At 50.4% G+C, this 13,690-nt stretch overlaps 1 protein-coding gene across 3 annotated transcripts in view; it reads right to left on the reverse strand.

Annotated features, from left to right (window-relative positions):
• Positions 1-257: 257 nt before the first annotated feature.
• Positions 258-13,690, reverse strand: part of CREB3L1 (cAMP responsive element binding protein 3 like 1) — a 51,277-nt gene continuing 37,844 nt past the window's right edge. For 2 of the 3 annotated variants that reach the window (XM_074867752.1, XM_074867751.1), the window contains exons 6-12: positions 13,116-13,265; positions 12,254-12,312; positions 10,300-10,368; positions 7,879-7,978; positions 3,677-3,797; positions 2,993-3,239; positions 258-2,592 (exon numbers count right to left, since the gene is read on the reverse strand). In XM_074867752.1, coding sequence (XP_074723853.1) covers positions 2,556-2,592; positions 2,993-3,239; positions 3,677-3,797; positions 7,879-7,978; positions 10,300-10,368; positions 12,254-12,312; positions 13,116-13,265 — 783 coding nt within the window. In that variant the 3' untranslated portion in view covers positions 258-2,555. The remainder of the gene's footprint in view (positions 2,593-2,992; positions 3,240-3,676; positions 3,798-7,878; positions 7,979-10,299; positions 10,369-12,253; positions 12,313-13,115; positions 13,266-13,690) is intronic. The other variant, XM_074867753.1, reaches the window with a different exon arrangement.

Consider the following 13,690-nt stretch of genomic DNA (forward strand, 5'->3'; position numbering starts at 1 on the left):
AGTGGTATTTCAGAGGGGGAGAAGAAACTGAGGCAGGAGAGTTCTGACTTGTTCAGAACTGCAGAAGAAATCACAGTGCTGCTGGAAATAAAACACGCAAATTTGTTTCTAGCCCCTGACACTGAGCACGAGGTCTCAGCACTGAACCAATTCTACGCGCGGCCAGGGAACGGGACATTGGGGGAGCAGGTGAGGGGCTGTGCGTGTGGGCTGGCGTGACAACCATGCCTCAATGAAAGGACCTGTCAACCCAGGGCTGATGCTGCATCTTTTTATTTTATTTTTATTTTGCTTCACTAAGCAAATGCAGAGCGAGTGATAGGAGGAGGGGAAAAGGTGGCTTGAAAAATCAAAACAAAAAAACCCAAACCAAAACAAACCAGGAGGGTAGAGGCAGCAGCTGGAGTATAACGGGAAAGTGAGCTGCTAACAAGAAAGAAGTTCATAGATGCCAAGCCCGCACTAATTCTTAATAAAATACAATACTGAAAATAGGATCTGAGAGTCTCCAAAATACAATATCTTAAGGGATCGGCAATAATACAAAATAAGGTTCATTATGTACAAACGAGTTCTGCTCTTGGTCTCTGTACAACGGTGGGAGTGGGAGGCACGGGGACATGCTCGGTGGAAGTGTTGGGGTGGAGGAGGGCGTGCTTGGACCCGGCAGTGGTTCTTTGTGCTGGGGTGGAGGTGGAGGATGGACAGTGCAGTGGTATCTGGTGACCAGCGGGTCCTGTGGGAACCTCGAGAAGAGCAGAGCTATGCTGAAGGCCTTCCTCTTCCTCACCCCACGGGCCACGCATGTATGGTTGCAGCTAGCTGTGTTCAAATTTGTCCTAAATGGCTTCAGGGGGCAAAACCAGTTTTCAAAAGGGAGAAAAGAGGGATGTGAGGGCCTTTCCCTCACTTCTCCCTGTCCTTGAGCAAAAGCCATCCCATCCTTCCTCTCCAGGGAGCCCTCTCCACTCCCAGCCTGGGGGAAGAGGAGAGGCTGGGGCAGTGCAGAGTGAGTCCAGGGTGCTTGAAGAGGAACAAGCCAAGGAGGAGCCTGCTGTGAGACCTGGCAGAGCACACAGGGAATCCTGTGTACAAACACGGGGCGACCTGCCACATCCCAGATCTCTGACACTCATGTCCCCCAGATTGTCCTTCTATCAAATGGCAGCTGAGGGAACGGAGCGAGGAGACGCCTGAGCCTTTCAGCAGGGCTTTTGCTGGGAAGGAAGAAGGGTCAGAAATGGGTGTCTGGGTGCTAAAGAGGATGGCATAGGCTTGAGATGAGGTCATTTCAGCACCAGACTTGGCAAGTCTGACCTGAAGGGTGGTAGGGCAAGAGTTTGCTACCTTTGGTGCCAGCACTTAGAAGGAAGAGGTCTAAAACAGTCTTTGGTGACCCTGGCCAATTCCAATGTGCCACCTCTTTCCTGACAGACGTACCTGTCACCAGAGATGCCAGTATGTCCTCAGTGGCTTTCACAACACTGCTGTGCCCAGGGAGGATGTGAGGGGAACGATTGCTACCCGACAGCCCTCCGATGGGCTGCACAGCTCTCCTTGGTGGTTCCTAAAAAGACCCCATTTGGCATGAAGCAGAATTGAGGATGGAGAGCTGGGAGGGGGATCAGGTTACGGGAGCGGGTTTCTCTCGCCCACCTCAAAGCAGGAGGTCTGCAGAGTGGAAAGTGAGAAGGTCACTGCCCTGGTTAGCACTGCACTGTGGGGCCCAAGCTGGGAACAGAAAGGGAAATACCACCCCTGCCAAAGCAAGAGTGCTGAGGGTGGGGAGAAGTGGGTCGTGGGGGAAAATTGTTCTCTATTTCAGAGCTCTGGTTGCCCAGAAGCTGCTGGCTAATTTTTACGGTGGTTTAATCTGTCTGGGATCTGTCCCCCCCACTCCGTTTGTGTGCAGATCTTTGCAGATAGTTGGCGTGGAAGTTATGTAGGCATGTCCATCAAGAGAAAACTAGAGCAAGGGAGAACTAGGTTTTCTCTCAACAGAAGCAGAAGTATACTAACACAGATGGAGGGGAAGAAATGAGCTCAAACTCTCCAGAGCCATCTCTCCAGCACCAGCATCACCCACTCCTAAGCCCCCCAGGCAGGACAGTAAATCCAGCACTCTCTCTCTCTCTCCTTCAGGTGCATCTGATGTAGCCAAGGGGTACACACCTGGGGACAGCACCCTTGATCTGAAGGCTTTGTGGAGTGAGCTGAATAGTTTGGGGGCTTCCCCTGATCTCCCTCTACTCCAAGGTGAGCCCACATCCATAGGGTAGCGCTCATTTAAGCAGGAGATAAGGCCAGGAGAAGAAGACGTCTGAGGGCTTTGCCAGACATTTATTGCTGGTTCTGGCAGTCCTGCCACTCCCCTCAGAGAGCTCAGTACTAACGGGGGGGGGGGGGGGGCGGGGCAGGGGGAAGGGGAGGAGCTGAACCCAAGGCCAGTTTAGGAGTGTCTGAATGCAGCGTCCTCTCCCGCCAAGTCCCATCAGTTGCTCGGTGAGGAGGGAATCCTGCAATCAGACAGATGAGGCCTTGAGGTCCAGCAGCTGCTACAAGTATTCAGCTGTCTCACTGGAGCTTGTCTCCCTGAGGAAAAGAAAAGACAAGGCATCAGTCAAGGTTCATTGCAGCCTCCTATGCAAATTCACCTCTCTGTGTGCCCAGCTGGTTTGCTCTGACCTGGATGGAGCCCTTCCCCAGGGCACTGAATGACCAGCAAGCCTGAGAACACCTGACTCACCCAGTCCTCCTCAGCTCTGTGCCAGTGGGACACAGCTTTATGGAGTCCCAAACCTTTGCTCGAGGAAATAAACTTGGTCTTATGCTCCCTGTCAGCATTGGCCTCCGCCAGCCACTGCTCTTGAGCTAATTGCCTGTTCCAGGCACGTCACTGTCCTTAGCTTGCAGCAGAGGGGATGTGCCTGTTGCTCACTCCCAGACACCATGCTGTGTTTTGGGGCTCAGAGGGTTGCCCCCACCTGCTTACCTCTCATGGAATTGCTCTTTGAGGTCGGTGAGAGTTGGGTCAGTTCGGTTCTGGCCAGGACCCTCCAGCTGGGACTTGCTCAGATATTTGGCCGTCTCATGTGTCCTGGCCAGATGAGGCCTTCCCTCCTCAGACTGCCCTTTTTCGGCCTCCCACCCCTCAGGATGGTCCATGGTTAGGAAGGAGCTATAGCTCTCTTCTAAGGAGCCAGCACCCTCATCATAGAAAAGGAGGCTCCGTGACTGAACTGGAAAAAAGGAGAGCATTGGTTAACAATGAGGACAAGGTCTCCTGCCGTGGGTGTGGGTCATGGTGATGGTTTCAGTGTGCGCTCACCCAGCTATGGCCATGTCCATGTGTAATGGCCTGCTCTGCGGGATACCCACCTCCCCCCAGCTCCAGGAGGCAAAGGACACACAGCCTCTTCAGAAGACAATCAGTCTGCTCTGGGACTTTTCCCTCATGTTCCTTCCTTTGACACTTGTCATGTTTTGGGACAATGGTTAGCAGAGAACAGTGACAGGCCCAAACAAGGTGCTGTTATCAGAGTCTGTACCACTGAGAGGCCAGGAATCTGCCCTTGCCAGAAGCCCACCATATGGGGTAGGCACTGAAGGAAGAGTGTCGTGAGAAGAGCTGGAAATGGTTTGACAGGGTAAAATGGAGGAACCACGTTAGACTCACTCTTACTAGTTGTGTAAATGTCTGGTGCTGGTGTTGCTTTCACTGTCTGTGATGCTGAAGAGAACTCAGGGAGACAGGGCATCAGGGATCCCAGGATCAGAACGAAGCAGAGTGCCAGCACCTAGGGAGGAGATCAGCACAAAGTTAGCATCGCTAGCCATGAGGAAACACTCCCCCTGCAGCACACAAATGCGAGGCTGTATGAGAACATGTGGTCAGGCTGACAACTGGGTTGCTGTGGTCCCTCAGGAAGGGAAAGAGCTTGTTCTGCTAACCTCTGCTGCAAATCTAAGAAGGGAAGTCAGAAGCGTCCTTGTGTTGCTTTATTTGAAGTATTTCTGGTTCAACAGTAAGAACTTGCCCATCCAGTTGATAAGAGATGTGGAAGGCATATCTGGGAAACAAGTTGAGAAAGAGGGAAACTCAACTGAAGGGACAAACTCTGACTTGACCAAAGACAACCTGACCATTGGCTCAGTAGGAGCTGCAGTGGGCTGTAAGAAAACAAGCTCACTCGGAGAAATCTGAGAGGTACCACAGCACATAGCAAAGTGAAGCTACTGTCCATGCAAGGACAGAAAAGACAGCAAAACTGCAGCCACCTAACACCTGATAGCAAGGGCAGAGAGTCCAAGGAAAGGGTTACATTTATGGTTGACATGCACATATGCAGGACCATGTGTCCATGACTTCTGCTGTCAAGCAGACCAGTCAGAGCTACTAGGCAGTGATAAAAGGAGAGAGGCAGATGAAAGCTCCCTGGAAATCCCCCTCTGGTAGATCTGCACCTGTCTGTAAATTCCACCATAACAGTAAAGCTTCAGAGTGAGATGCCAGAGCTGATCGTAAGGGTCTCTATAGCGTTTAGGGAACTACCAGTACAGAGCAAGAGGGAGCACATGGGAAATGATACAGAGCCAAATGCTTATTACCTGAATACCCATGTGCCACGGGTGGTATATAACTAGCTGCTGCCAGCTTAGCGCTCAGGCTGAGCACGTCAAAGAGGTGATGCATCTGTTGGTGATTTCTACTACCTGTGTGTAAACTAGCTAGGTTTGACCTGTGGGGACACTTGGGGGGACAGCCAGCAATCACTTGACTGCTTTTCAGAATAGCCACCTATTTCGGAATAGCCATGCCAAAGTAGTGCACAGAAGCTGGTACGTCAAGGTAAATTTGACCACCAGTGGATTCCAGGAGATGTGGAAGATCAAATAACAGCACGGGGATACTATGCTATGTAAAGAGGGATTTTAATTGTCCAGACCCTTCATGTCTGGTTTTAAAGTAAGGAAATTATATGTGAACAGCATAGATGCTGTCTAAGCACATCATACAGGCACATAAGGCATTTAGAACTCTTATTCCACAAAAATGGGGGAAAAAATTAAATTCTGAATAGATGTTGCTTGGAGTTATCACAGCCAAACACACAACTTCCAGAAAGGGGAGCCAGCCCTGTGAAACCTGTTCTCTTCTGAAATAAAACGGCTTTATGGGCTGGGAAAGAGCAGTATACTTAATATCTTGCTTTAACATGGCTTTCAACTGGGGCTTTGCAAACCAGCATTGTTTTTACGCTGTTTTGTTTCAGGTTAACTCTGATTGATGCTCTGATTTGGCTCCAGTTCAAACTCTATAACACTTCATAACAATAACTCTTGGTTTGGCTCTGAGTACCATTCATCTCACAGCTTCTGATCATCTCACCATTTTGACCTCTTAAAAAGCAAGGGAAACTAAGCTAGAGGAAACTACTGCAAAACCAGTTGGAAAGGTGGAGGCAAAATTAATCAAAAAAAATATGTCCTGAGAGTGTACTTATCAAATGGTTCACTGTCAAACTGGGAGGAAGTAGCAGATGGAGTAGCAGAGAGATCTGTTATGGCTCTGGCAAGATTCAACATTTTTAAGCTTGACTTGGATGATGGACTGTATCAAATGTGCAGATGGGAGAGACTACAAGCAGACTGGCTTTTGGTCAGGATTCAAATTCAGAATGATCTTGACCATGGGGAGAAGTGGTCCAAGAGAACAGTGGGCAGATCCATACAGACAAACGCCAGGACCTGCTGAGACCTGTGAGGTGGCAGGGCTGATTAACAGAGGAAACACGTCAGCGACTACATGGCCAGGCAGCTGTTCTGGGGGTTAAAATGGAGCACCGGGTGGGCACAAGTCAGTGTCACTTTGCAAAGGGCAAGTCTCAGCCCAGGCAATATGAACAGACTTTCTGGATGGCTGGCTCTGCACTGGCCTTCAGGTGGAACACTGTGTCCAGCTTTGGGCCCTGTACTTCCAAAAAGATTCAGGGCATTCAGAGAAAGTCTGGATGAGAGCTCCGGGAACAAGCAGTGATTCAGTAACTCAGCCTACAAGGGAAGACTGAGGAAATTGTGGTGATTTAGCAGAGCAGACTGAAGGGAGTAGCTCGAAAACAATAGTTTTCAAATATGTAAAATGCAGCTGCACAAAGGGAGGGTAAACTGATCTTGCTTACAGTGGGCAGAAGAAGTTGTTATAGGCTTAAGCTGTTGCAAGAAGATTGAGATGAGATAGCAAGAAAGCATTATCTGGGAAAGATAACAAATCACTGAAATGGTTTGCCTTAGGAGGCTGAGGACTGCTCACCACTGGAAGCCTCAAGAACTGGCTGGACAAATATCCAGCAGGAATGACACAGGGCTAAAAAAAGGAGGGTATTCTGCTCCACTCCCATGCTTCAAGGCATGATGATTCTACATATCTGTCATGATAAAGAGTGCTGTATTTGAAAATGGAAAACAGGAACTCAGAGGCCTGTGAGAGGAGCTGGCCAAAGATAGAAAAGCAAATTACAAATTCTTGAAATGCTTCAAAGCTAGGAAGCCTGAGAGAGTTGGTGTGTGGGCTGGGATGCCGTGAAATGAAGGGAGCAGCAAGGAGAGATAAGACATTGTTGGGAAGCTAAATTAGACATTTTATCAGCCTATAGCACAGGGGATGTCCGGAAGGCACCTCTTCTGGACTTGCTCATTCCAGGTAGCAGCAATGAAGAATTGCTGGAGCCAGGGGTCCTCTGATGAGCTGCTGCATTAAGGAGCAATGAGTCACTGGGCCCAGCTGGGTCACACCCGAAAATGTGGAAAGAATTTGGGAATGAAGCCACAGAGCAGCCAACAGAAAAGACAGTCAGTCATTAAAAGCTGGTGTGACATGGGGGCAGCAAAGAGTAGCAAAAGTTTGAGCAGATTTTGAAAGGAAAAAGTGCTGGAAATTACAGAGCAGGGGCTCTGGAACCAAGGAAACTGATTGAACTGAGAGCGAAAAACAACCCCTCAGGACACTGAGGGTGCTGAGAAAGTGGGGCAAGCACCTCACCATCTGCTTGTATTTCATGCCTGTTAACAGTACAAAAGTGATAACTAGATATAGATAACCAACTTTGACAAATTTATCACAAGCAGCTACTATGATAATCCTGCAAAGACATCACAGGGTTGAAGGTTATATTTTTACCATGGATCAGAAACTTCCCCCCCCCCCGGCAAAAAATGAGATGAAGAATAAGCAATTGACTCTATTTATGGCCACACACTGGCATGTCCCAAAAATCCACAGTGAAGCCAATATTGCTTAACCATGATCCTCCACTATGAGAAATGAGAGGCAAACAGGGATTACCAAAACCTACAGACAACCCCGAGTCATTTTGGTTAGTCAAAAGGGCAAATGAAAAGAATTCCAGCTCGATTTAACAAAGCCTGATGTGCAGGCATAGCAAGAACAGATGCCATTTCTTGCTGATAAACACAAGGTAATGCCCACTGGGAGGAACACTTGGCCTCTTTGTCCACCCTGCCGAGTTAAACATTAAGCATTACCAACCTTGCAAAAGAAAACTCTGCCTGTTACAATGGAAGCTCACCGAAGATTTTTGCTGAATGGCTGATAGCTAACGAAAAGCAGACAAAGTGCTGTTTTGCCCAAAGAACAAGATAGTGAAAATGCAGGAATTATTCTAATGCTGTTGCACAGACAACTGACACTACTGATGTCTGTGTGACGCAGGGCCCGGTTCTGGTGACTCTAACACAAAAGGAGAGAGCAGATGTAACTTGCAACAGATCTGGGCATCAGGGAAGAGGGCAGAGACAGGCAATCAACAAAGCTGTCTGGGGAAGCATGGCCAATAAGGAAGATTGAAATGAAGCTTATACCATTAGACAGGTCCCGGTCTGCGTAGAAGCCATTTTGTAAGGTCTGGAGACTTTCCCAGCTACCAGAGCCTGCAGCTTCTGTAACTGCTGGAGCAGAGTTCTGGAATAGGAAACAACCCAAACCAAAACTTGATAAGGAGGTAGCAGCCGATAAGTGATGCAAGAATACCACTAACCCCTTCATATTTTACCCTGATTTTTCCTTCTTGTGAAAACAACTATCTCCCCCTTGCTATATCTTGCCCAAGCTCTCCGACCAAACAGGCTTGGGAAGCAAGAAACAAAAAAGGCTGATATTGAGACATGTGCAGGAACTGCGGTAGGAACGTCCCAGGGTGCTGCTACATTGAGGTAACACCCTCCATCTCCTCAGCAGTAGATCCACCACAACCTTCACTGCAACTACCCACCATTACGAATGCCCCACTCATTTAGGACTCCTGGGTGCCTCAAAGCCTAGCCAGTCATCTCCCAAAGCAATGGAGAGGCAGGCTACCATGAAAGCCAAGCTCTGGGGTGGAGGCTGAACTCTGTAGTCAGGTCAGACCTTGAGCACAGGCCCGCCTGCTGCCACTTCACTCAGGAGACATGCACTCTGTCGCTCAACCTGTGCCCTGAACCATATGGTGGAGACAGAAATAAAAACCAGTTTTGATCCCCTCCAGCTTCTTCAGTCTTGGCAAGCTCTGCAGAGGGATGTGGGCAAAGCCAAATCTTGAGTTTAACAATTAATTCATTCTCTGGCTGCCCCATCTGGAACATGTGCTAAGGTCTCTCTGCCCCATTTAACTGAACATGGGCATCGGCACACATAAACACAAAACAGTGGAAGGTGTGTTAGTAAGACACCAAACCCTTCACTGGGCTGGTGAAGAAATCTGGGATGAGGGAGACTACAGAGCACACAGTTCCCAAGGGCTGCAAATTACTGAAATGCAGACTACTGCGTGTTTCCCCCTGGGAGCACTGACTGTTTTACACAAATATGTTTGAGCTTTTATAAAATGCCAGGTCCTGGAGCCAGGAGATTGCAGGAGAATCCCAGCTTTATCTCTTTCCAAATCCTTTTCTGCTCTTTGTATATGTGGAGAGGAGCACAGAGTGTCCCACTGGCAGTGCTCAAAAACCAAACCCAATTAGAAAGAACACAATGTGTATCTTTAAAAAAAAAAAAAATCTCCTGGCTCTTAGGCCAATCTCCTGATTTTGCAGGGTGGGGCTCATGCTTTTTCAGCAGCAGGGCTGCCCGCTCTCCCAGAAATGCCGGGCGGCAGGCAGGCTGTGCCTCGTGGATGAGAGCAGCTGGGCAGCCATGTCCCTGACAGATGGGAGGCTCTGGCCGCTTGCACACCTCAGCCAGATCATGCCTGGCAGCCCCCACGCCGGCACCCATGGCTGGCCTGGAAGCTGGGACCACAGCTCTCCTGTCATGGATGGCAGGAGGGGTGAGTGGTGGGACTGGCTCTCTGGTTCTCTCCTTCAATTCGAGCTGGGGGTGACAGAAATGGGGCTATAGAAGTGAGTGTCCCCCTGACCAGCCCTGCAGCTGACCCTGCCCTTGCTCACACCTGCTGCACCCAGTAAGAGGGAGCAGAGCTGGGCCCTCCTCCAGCTCCTGCTGCCCATCCCCACTGCAGGGGTGGGAGTCTTCGTTATTTGGGAAGTAAATTCCCCTGGTGATCAGACGGCCAGCTCTGCATATTAGGAGCACAAGCGCTCACCAGATTCTTGGGCGAGGGAGCCAGGGGCCTGCTCTGGGGCTGCAGGAGCAGCTTGTTCCTTTCAGATGAGCAGCACCAGGAGACGGGAGGGAGATTCTCCGGGCTTGCTTTGCAAAGGGAAGAGGCAGGGCAGGGGCTGGGGTACCACATGCACAGGGAGTTGCCCTGGATTTGGTGGGAGCTGGGATCTCCACCTTTATTAGAGGAATGGGCTTTCCCTGTATTCACCAGCTCTTTCTCATGAGAAACCTGAAACAGCCACATTATGCCCAGGGCCTTGTATTCCTCCAGAGAGCCCAAGAGCAGAAACAGTGGTTCTGAGAGACTGGTGTGAGGGGCCTCCCTCGATGCAGCTGCCCTGGAGACAGCCAGAGGCCTGGAGAGCACTGAGGAGGGCAGCATGAGCCCAAAGGGCTGCAGGGAGAAGGAGGAAGAGATGTGAGAAACATGCCTTCCCTCCCTCCCCTTGCTGCGGCGCGGCCTGGCTGTCCCAACACAAACATTCCAGGCTCGCTAACCAAACCCAGCTGCTTCGCTGCTGCCACGGGCCGAAAACCAGCGCCTGGCCAAGCAGCGCTGTCCTGCCAGGAGCCGGGGGAGCCTGCCTTTCTCTTCTCGCCCCGCTGCCCCAGTGCTCCCCTGGCTTCCCTTCCTGTCCACCCCACCCTACCTGCAGTGGGTCAGCTCTAGCCCCTCTCACCTGTTTGCGTTTTCTAAGGTCTCCACTTTTTTCCAGAGTTCATTGTTTTCTGTTGTGTATGTCTCAACCCTGTGGGAATAAAACCCATAGTCCATTAGTTATAAGGGCTGGACAGATAAAGAAAATGTAGTCCTTGCCTCTCTCGGGGTGTGGAGGCTCACTGGCCTCATCCGTCTACCTGGAGCCAGATGTTCCTGGCCTGTCTGGTTGCAGCCAGCCCCAACAGACCAGGAACCAGGGATGAGGTTGCAGGTGGACAGTTAGGTGTGACAGTTCCCCGTTCAGGCTTTCCCGAGGGCTGGGAGAGCCAGTAGCATCCACTTACAGGCAGGTCAAGTCAGGACAGCCCCAAAGTTATGCAGACATTTCCATCGCTTCCAAACCCCCCTAAGGAGCATGGAAAAGGAACAGGGGGACAAATTCAAACCTCTCCCACTCAGACTAAGAAACCTGCGCTGGCTGAAAACCAAGCAGTTCTGTGCAAACGCTGGGCCAGCTCCGAGTGCGGGCACTTGAGGGCAGCAGAGAACCTGCAGGCTCCTTCCCACTGCCTCGGCAGGGAAAGCGGTTAGGCTGCAGATGGGACAAGGGAAGGGGAATGTCTCCAGGCCCCGAGGAAGGCAGGCCAGGGACACAGCCTGATCCTGCTGGAGGTTTCCAGCACAGCCTCCGAAACCAGGCGTTCCGTGTAAAAACTGGGCTTGCAGCAAAGGTGTCAAACTGGATGGTGAAGGGCTCAAGTACAGGTTTTGACAAACCAGCTCTGACAGTAAGCCAAGTTGACCAAAGACTTATTCCATTAAAAAAATTCCCTGAATGCTGCTTTTGGTTCACATTTAAACCTGGCATTGTTTGAAAGCCATCTGTCACAGCAATGCACTAGCGTAACAAACCGCTGAGTACATACAGGCACCAGAGCCACGTCTGGGGAAGAGGCCCCAGCACAGAAAACCCTGGACCTGCCACTTGAGCGAGGCCAGCCAACTCCCCAGCCCCAGCTTGAAGGATCTGGGTGTCAAGGTGGGACACTAGCTGGAGGCAATGTGCTCGGATGCCTGGACACACTCATACACGTCAAGGTGCTGCTTACGGAAGGGCACGAGAACTTGAAGGTGCCTTGAGTCATCTGTTTTTATTCAGCATTTCTCCACACTTAGAGAAGATAAACAAATAGCATCAGGAGGAAGAGTTAACTGAAGTTGAGTTTGAGGGTTGGTTTTTTCCACTTTGCTGATCTCAGGTGGTGTTAATAACAGGGAAGAAGATGGTATTTAAACAGAAATGTGAATTTGCACCTGGATCCCACCGTTCTTCTTTGCCTGGGAATGCCCATCAGGAGCTGCTAGTACAGAGGGGATCACAGGATCAGGCCCTCAGAAGTTATTTTCTACCCTGTCAGTGTCATGTGATATCACCTTAGGCTTATGCCTGCCATACATGCAGGGTTGCCTCAGGGTTGCAAAGGAAAAAACAAAGCTAATGCAGGAAACTGTGGAAAGGGAGGGAGTCTGAGGAATAACTGTAGTGCAAGCTTTTTCTTGCTATCAGATGCTTGTGTGTCCACCCTCATGGGAGGAGAGGGGGAAAGCCGTGGTCAGTGCCCACAGAAGGCCTGCTGCTTACGGGACAGACAAAATAGAAGCAACTTCTAGTGGGGAAACATGACTCTTACCCAAAATCCCACCTTGTTGGCAGCCAAAATGGCCTGTGTTCTGCAGGGGACCAGCCAAACTAAGCAGTTGGAAACACAATGTTTCTAGAGCAATCTTCATCCTGAAAGAGGATTTCTAGGAGGGAGGGGAGTAGGGGCAGGATCCCAAACCAAACTTCTGTGCAGCCAGCCTTGCAAGGAATCGTACTCTTTAAGCAATTCAGAGACAAAAACACTAGAAAGGGGGGCTGTGCATAGACCGGGTTTCTTTTTCAAAAGTATGACTGAGAAGGAGAAACTTACTTTTTCTCTAGACACTCCACATATTCTTTCTTCTTCCTGCGACTCTCCTGAGCGGAGATCTGTGAGGGGGGCAGCCATTAGAGAGGAGTCAGTATCATAAGCCTCTAGACATTTCTTTGCAGGTTCCTCATCTTGTCTGTTCCCTGCATACACAGCACCCTAAAGATAAATGGGGAAGTCGCCTTCCAGTCTGCTATTCCTACTGGTCTCCAGGCCAAAACTGGGAGGGACAGATGCTGTAGGCATGCAGCCTTCTTTAGCCCGTAGGCCACAACCATGAGTTGCAGTATGCCTGACCCCCTTGCTGCTGAGAGCATCTTTAGGGTTGCTTTGAACTCCTCTGACTCACATGGGTACGTGCTGTGGCCATCTGTGCAGATTCTGCCCCAGACCACCTCTGAGTCACGGGGTGACTAATTCAGGGTCTCACCATTTCTCCCGTGAGATACTTTCTAATCACAGTCTGAAGTCTCACAGCCTCTGCCTGGCTAATGAGCTCTGTGCATCACCCATCCTGCACCGCACAATGGATTGTTTCCCTGCCTCCACAGCAAGGCCTGACCAGGCTGGTTTGTCTGATCTGTGATGCCTTAGCTCGTGGGCCCCATTGCAGGCCACACACTCCCCAGAGCTGGGCTAGAGGCCACACTTCCCAGATACGGCTGCACGCGCAGCATGTGTGCAGAAGTGCTCCGTGGCACCATTTCTGTGGGTTGGAAGGCTCATGCCAGTGTACCAAAGGCAGGATCCCACCTTTTCTGAGCTGCACTGCAGCTGAGGAGGCAAGGCTAACTACAGCACTAGTCAGCTGAGGATGCTCTGGGAATCGTGGGGACTGCATGGTTACATTTTTTGCAGTCACCTTGTTCTTGATTTTCCTCCGGACCCTCTTCAGTGCTTTCTCCTCTGCTTTGGTGAGAGGCAGCTTGGTAGGAATGGGGTATCCCTCGGCAATCAAGGTGCGTTTCTCCTCTTCAGTCAAGAGCAGCGGGCCAGAGGTCCCTTGTAACTTCTGAAACACAGAGAGAGCAGCCGTCAGCGTCAGCAAGGAGTTCTATCCCAGTGATACTCCTCAAAGCCTTGCAGAGCAGCTAGGGGCTCAGTACAGATTCTCTTTCCTGCTCTCAACCTGATCCTGGGGGCACAGCTCAGCAGGTGCCTTCCTCTTTTACTTGGGAAGGCATCTGCTCCTTTGTGGTGAGGCTGGCTACACACTTGCACTGCAGAATCCCACCAAATAACTTTTGGACAATGGTTAAAACACACCCTGATTAAAGTGATTCTCAGTTATTCTTTTCTCTTCCATTAACCTCTTCAGAAAGTCCTCCAGTGCATAGGGCACTTCCCAAAGTATGGGGTGAAAGACAGCACTTGCTAAAACAAGGTAGCTACTGGTAGGCATCATGCAAGACTCATTGCACCTCTCCTCACTCCTGT

This window comes from Strix uralensis, chromosome 4 (genome assembly GCF_047716275.1).
Source record: "Strix uralensis isolate ZFMK-TIS-50842 chromosome 4, bStrUra1, whole genome shotgun sequence".
In the NCBI taxonomy this organism is placed as follows: Eukaryota; Metazoa; Chordata; class Aves; order Strigiformes; family Strigidae; genus Strix; species Strix uralensis.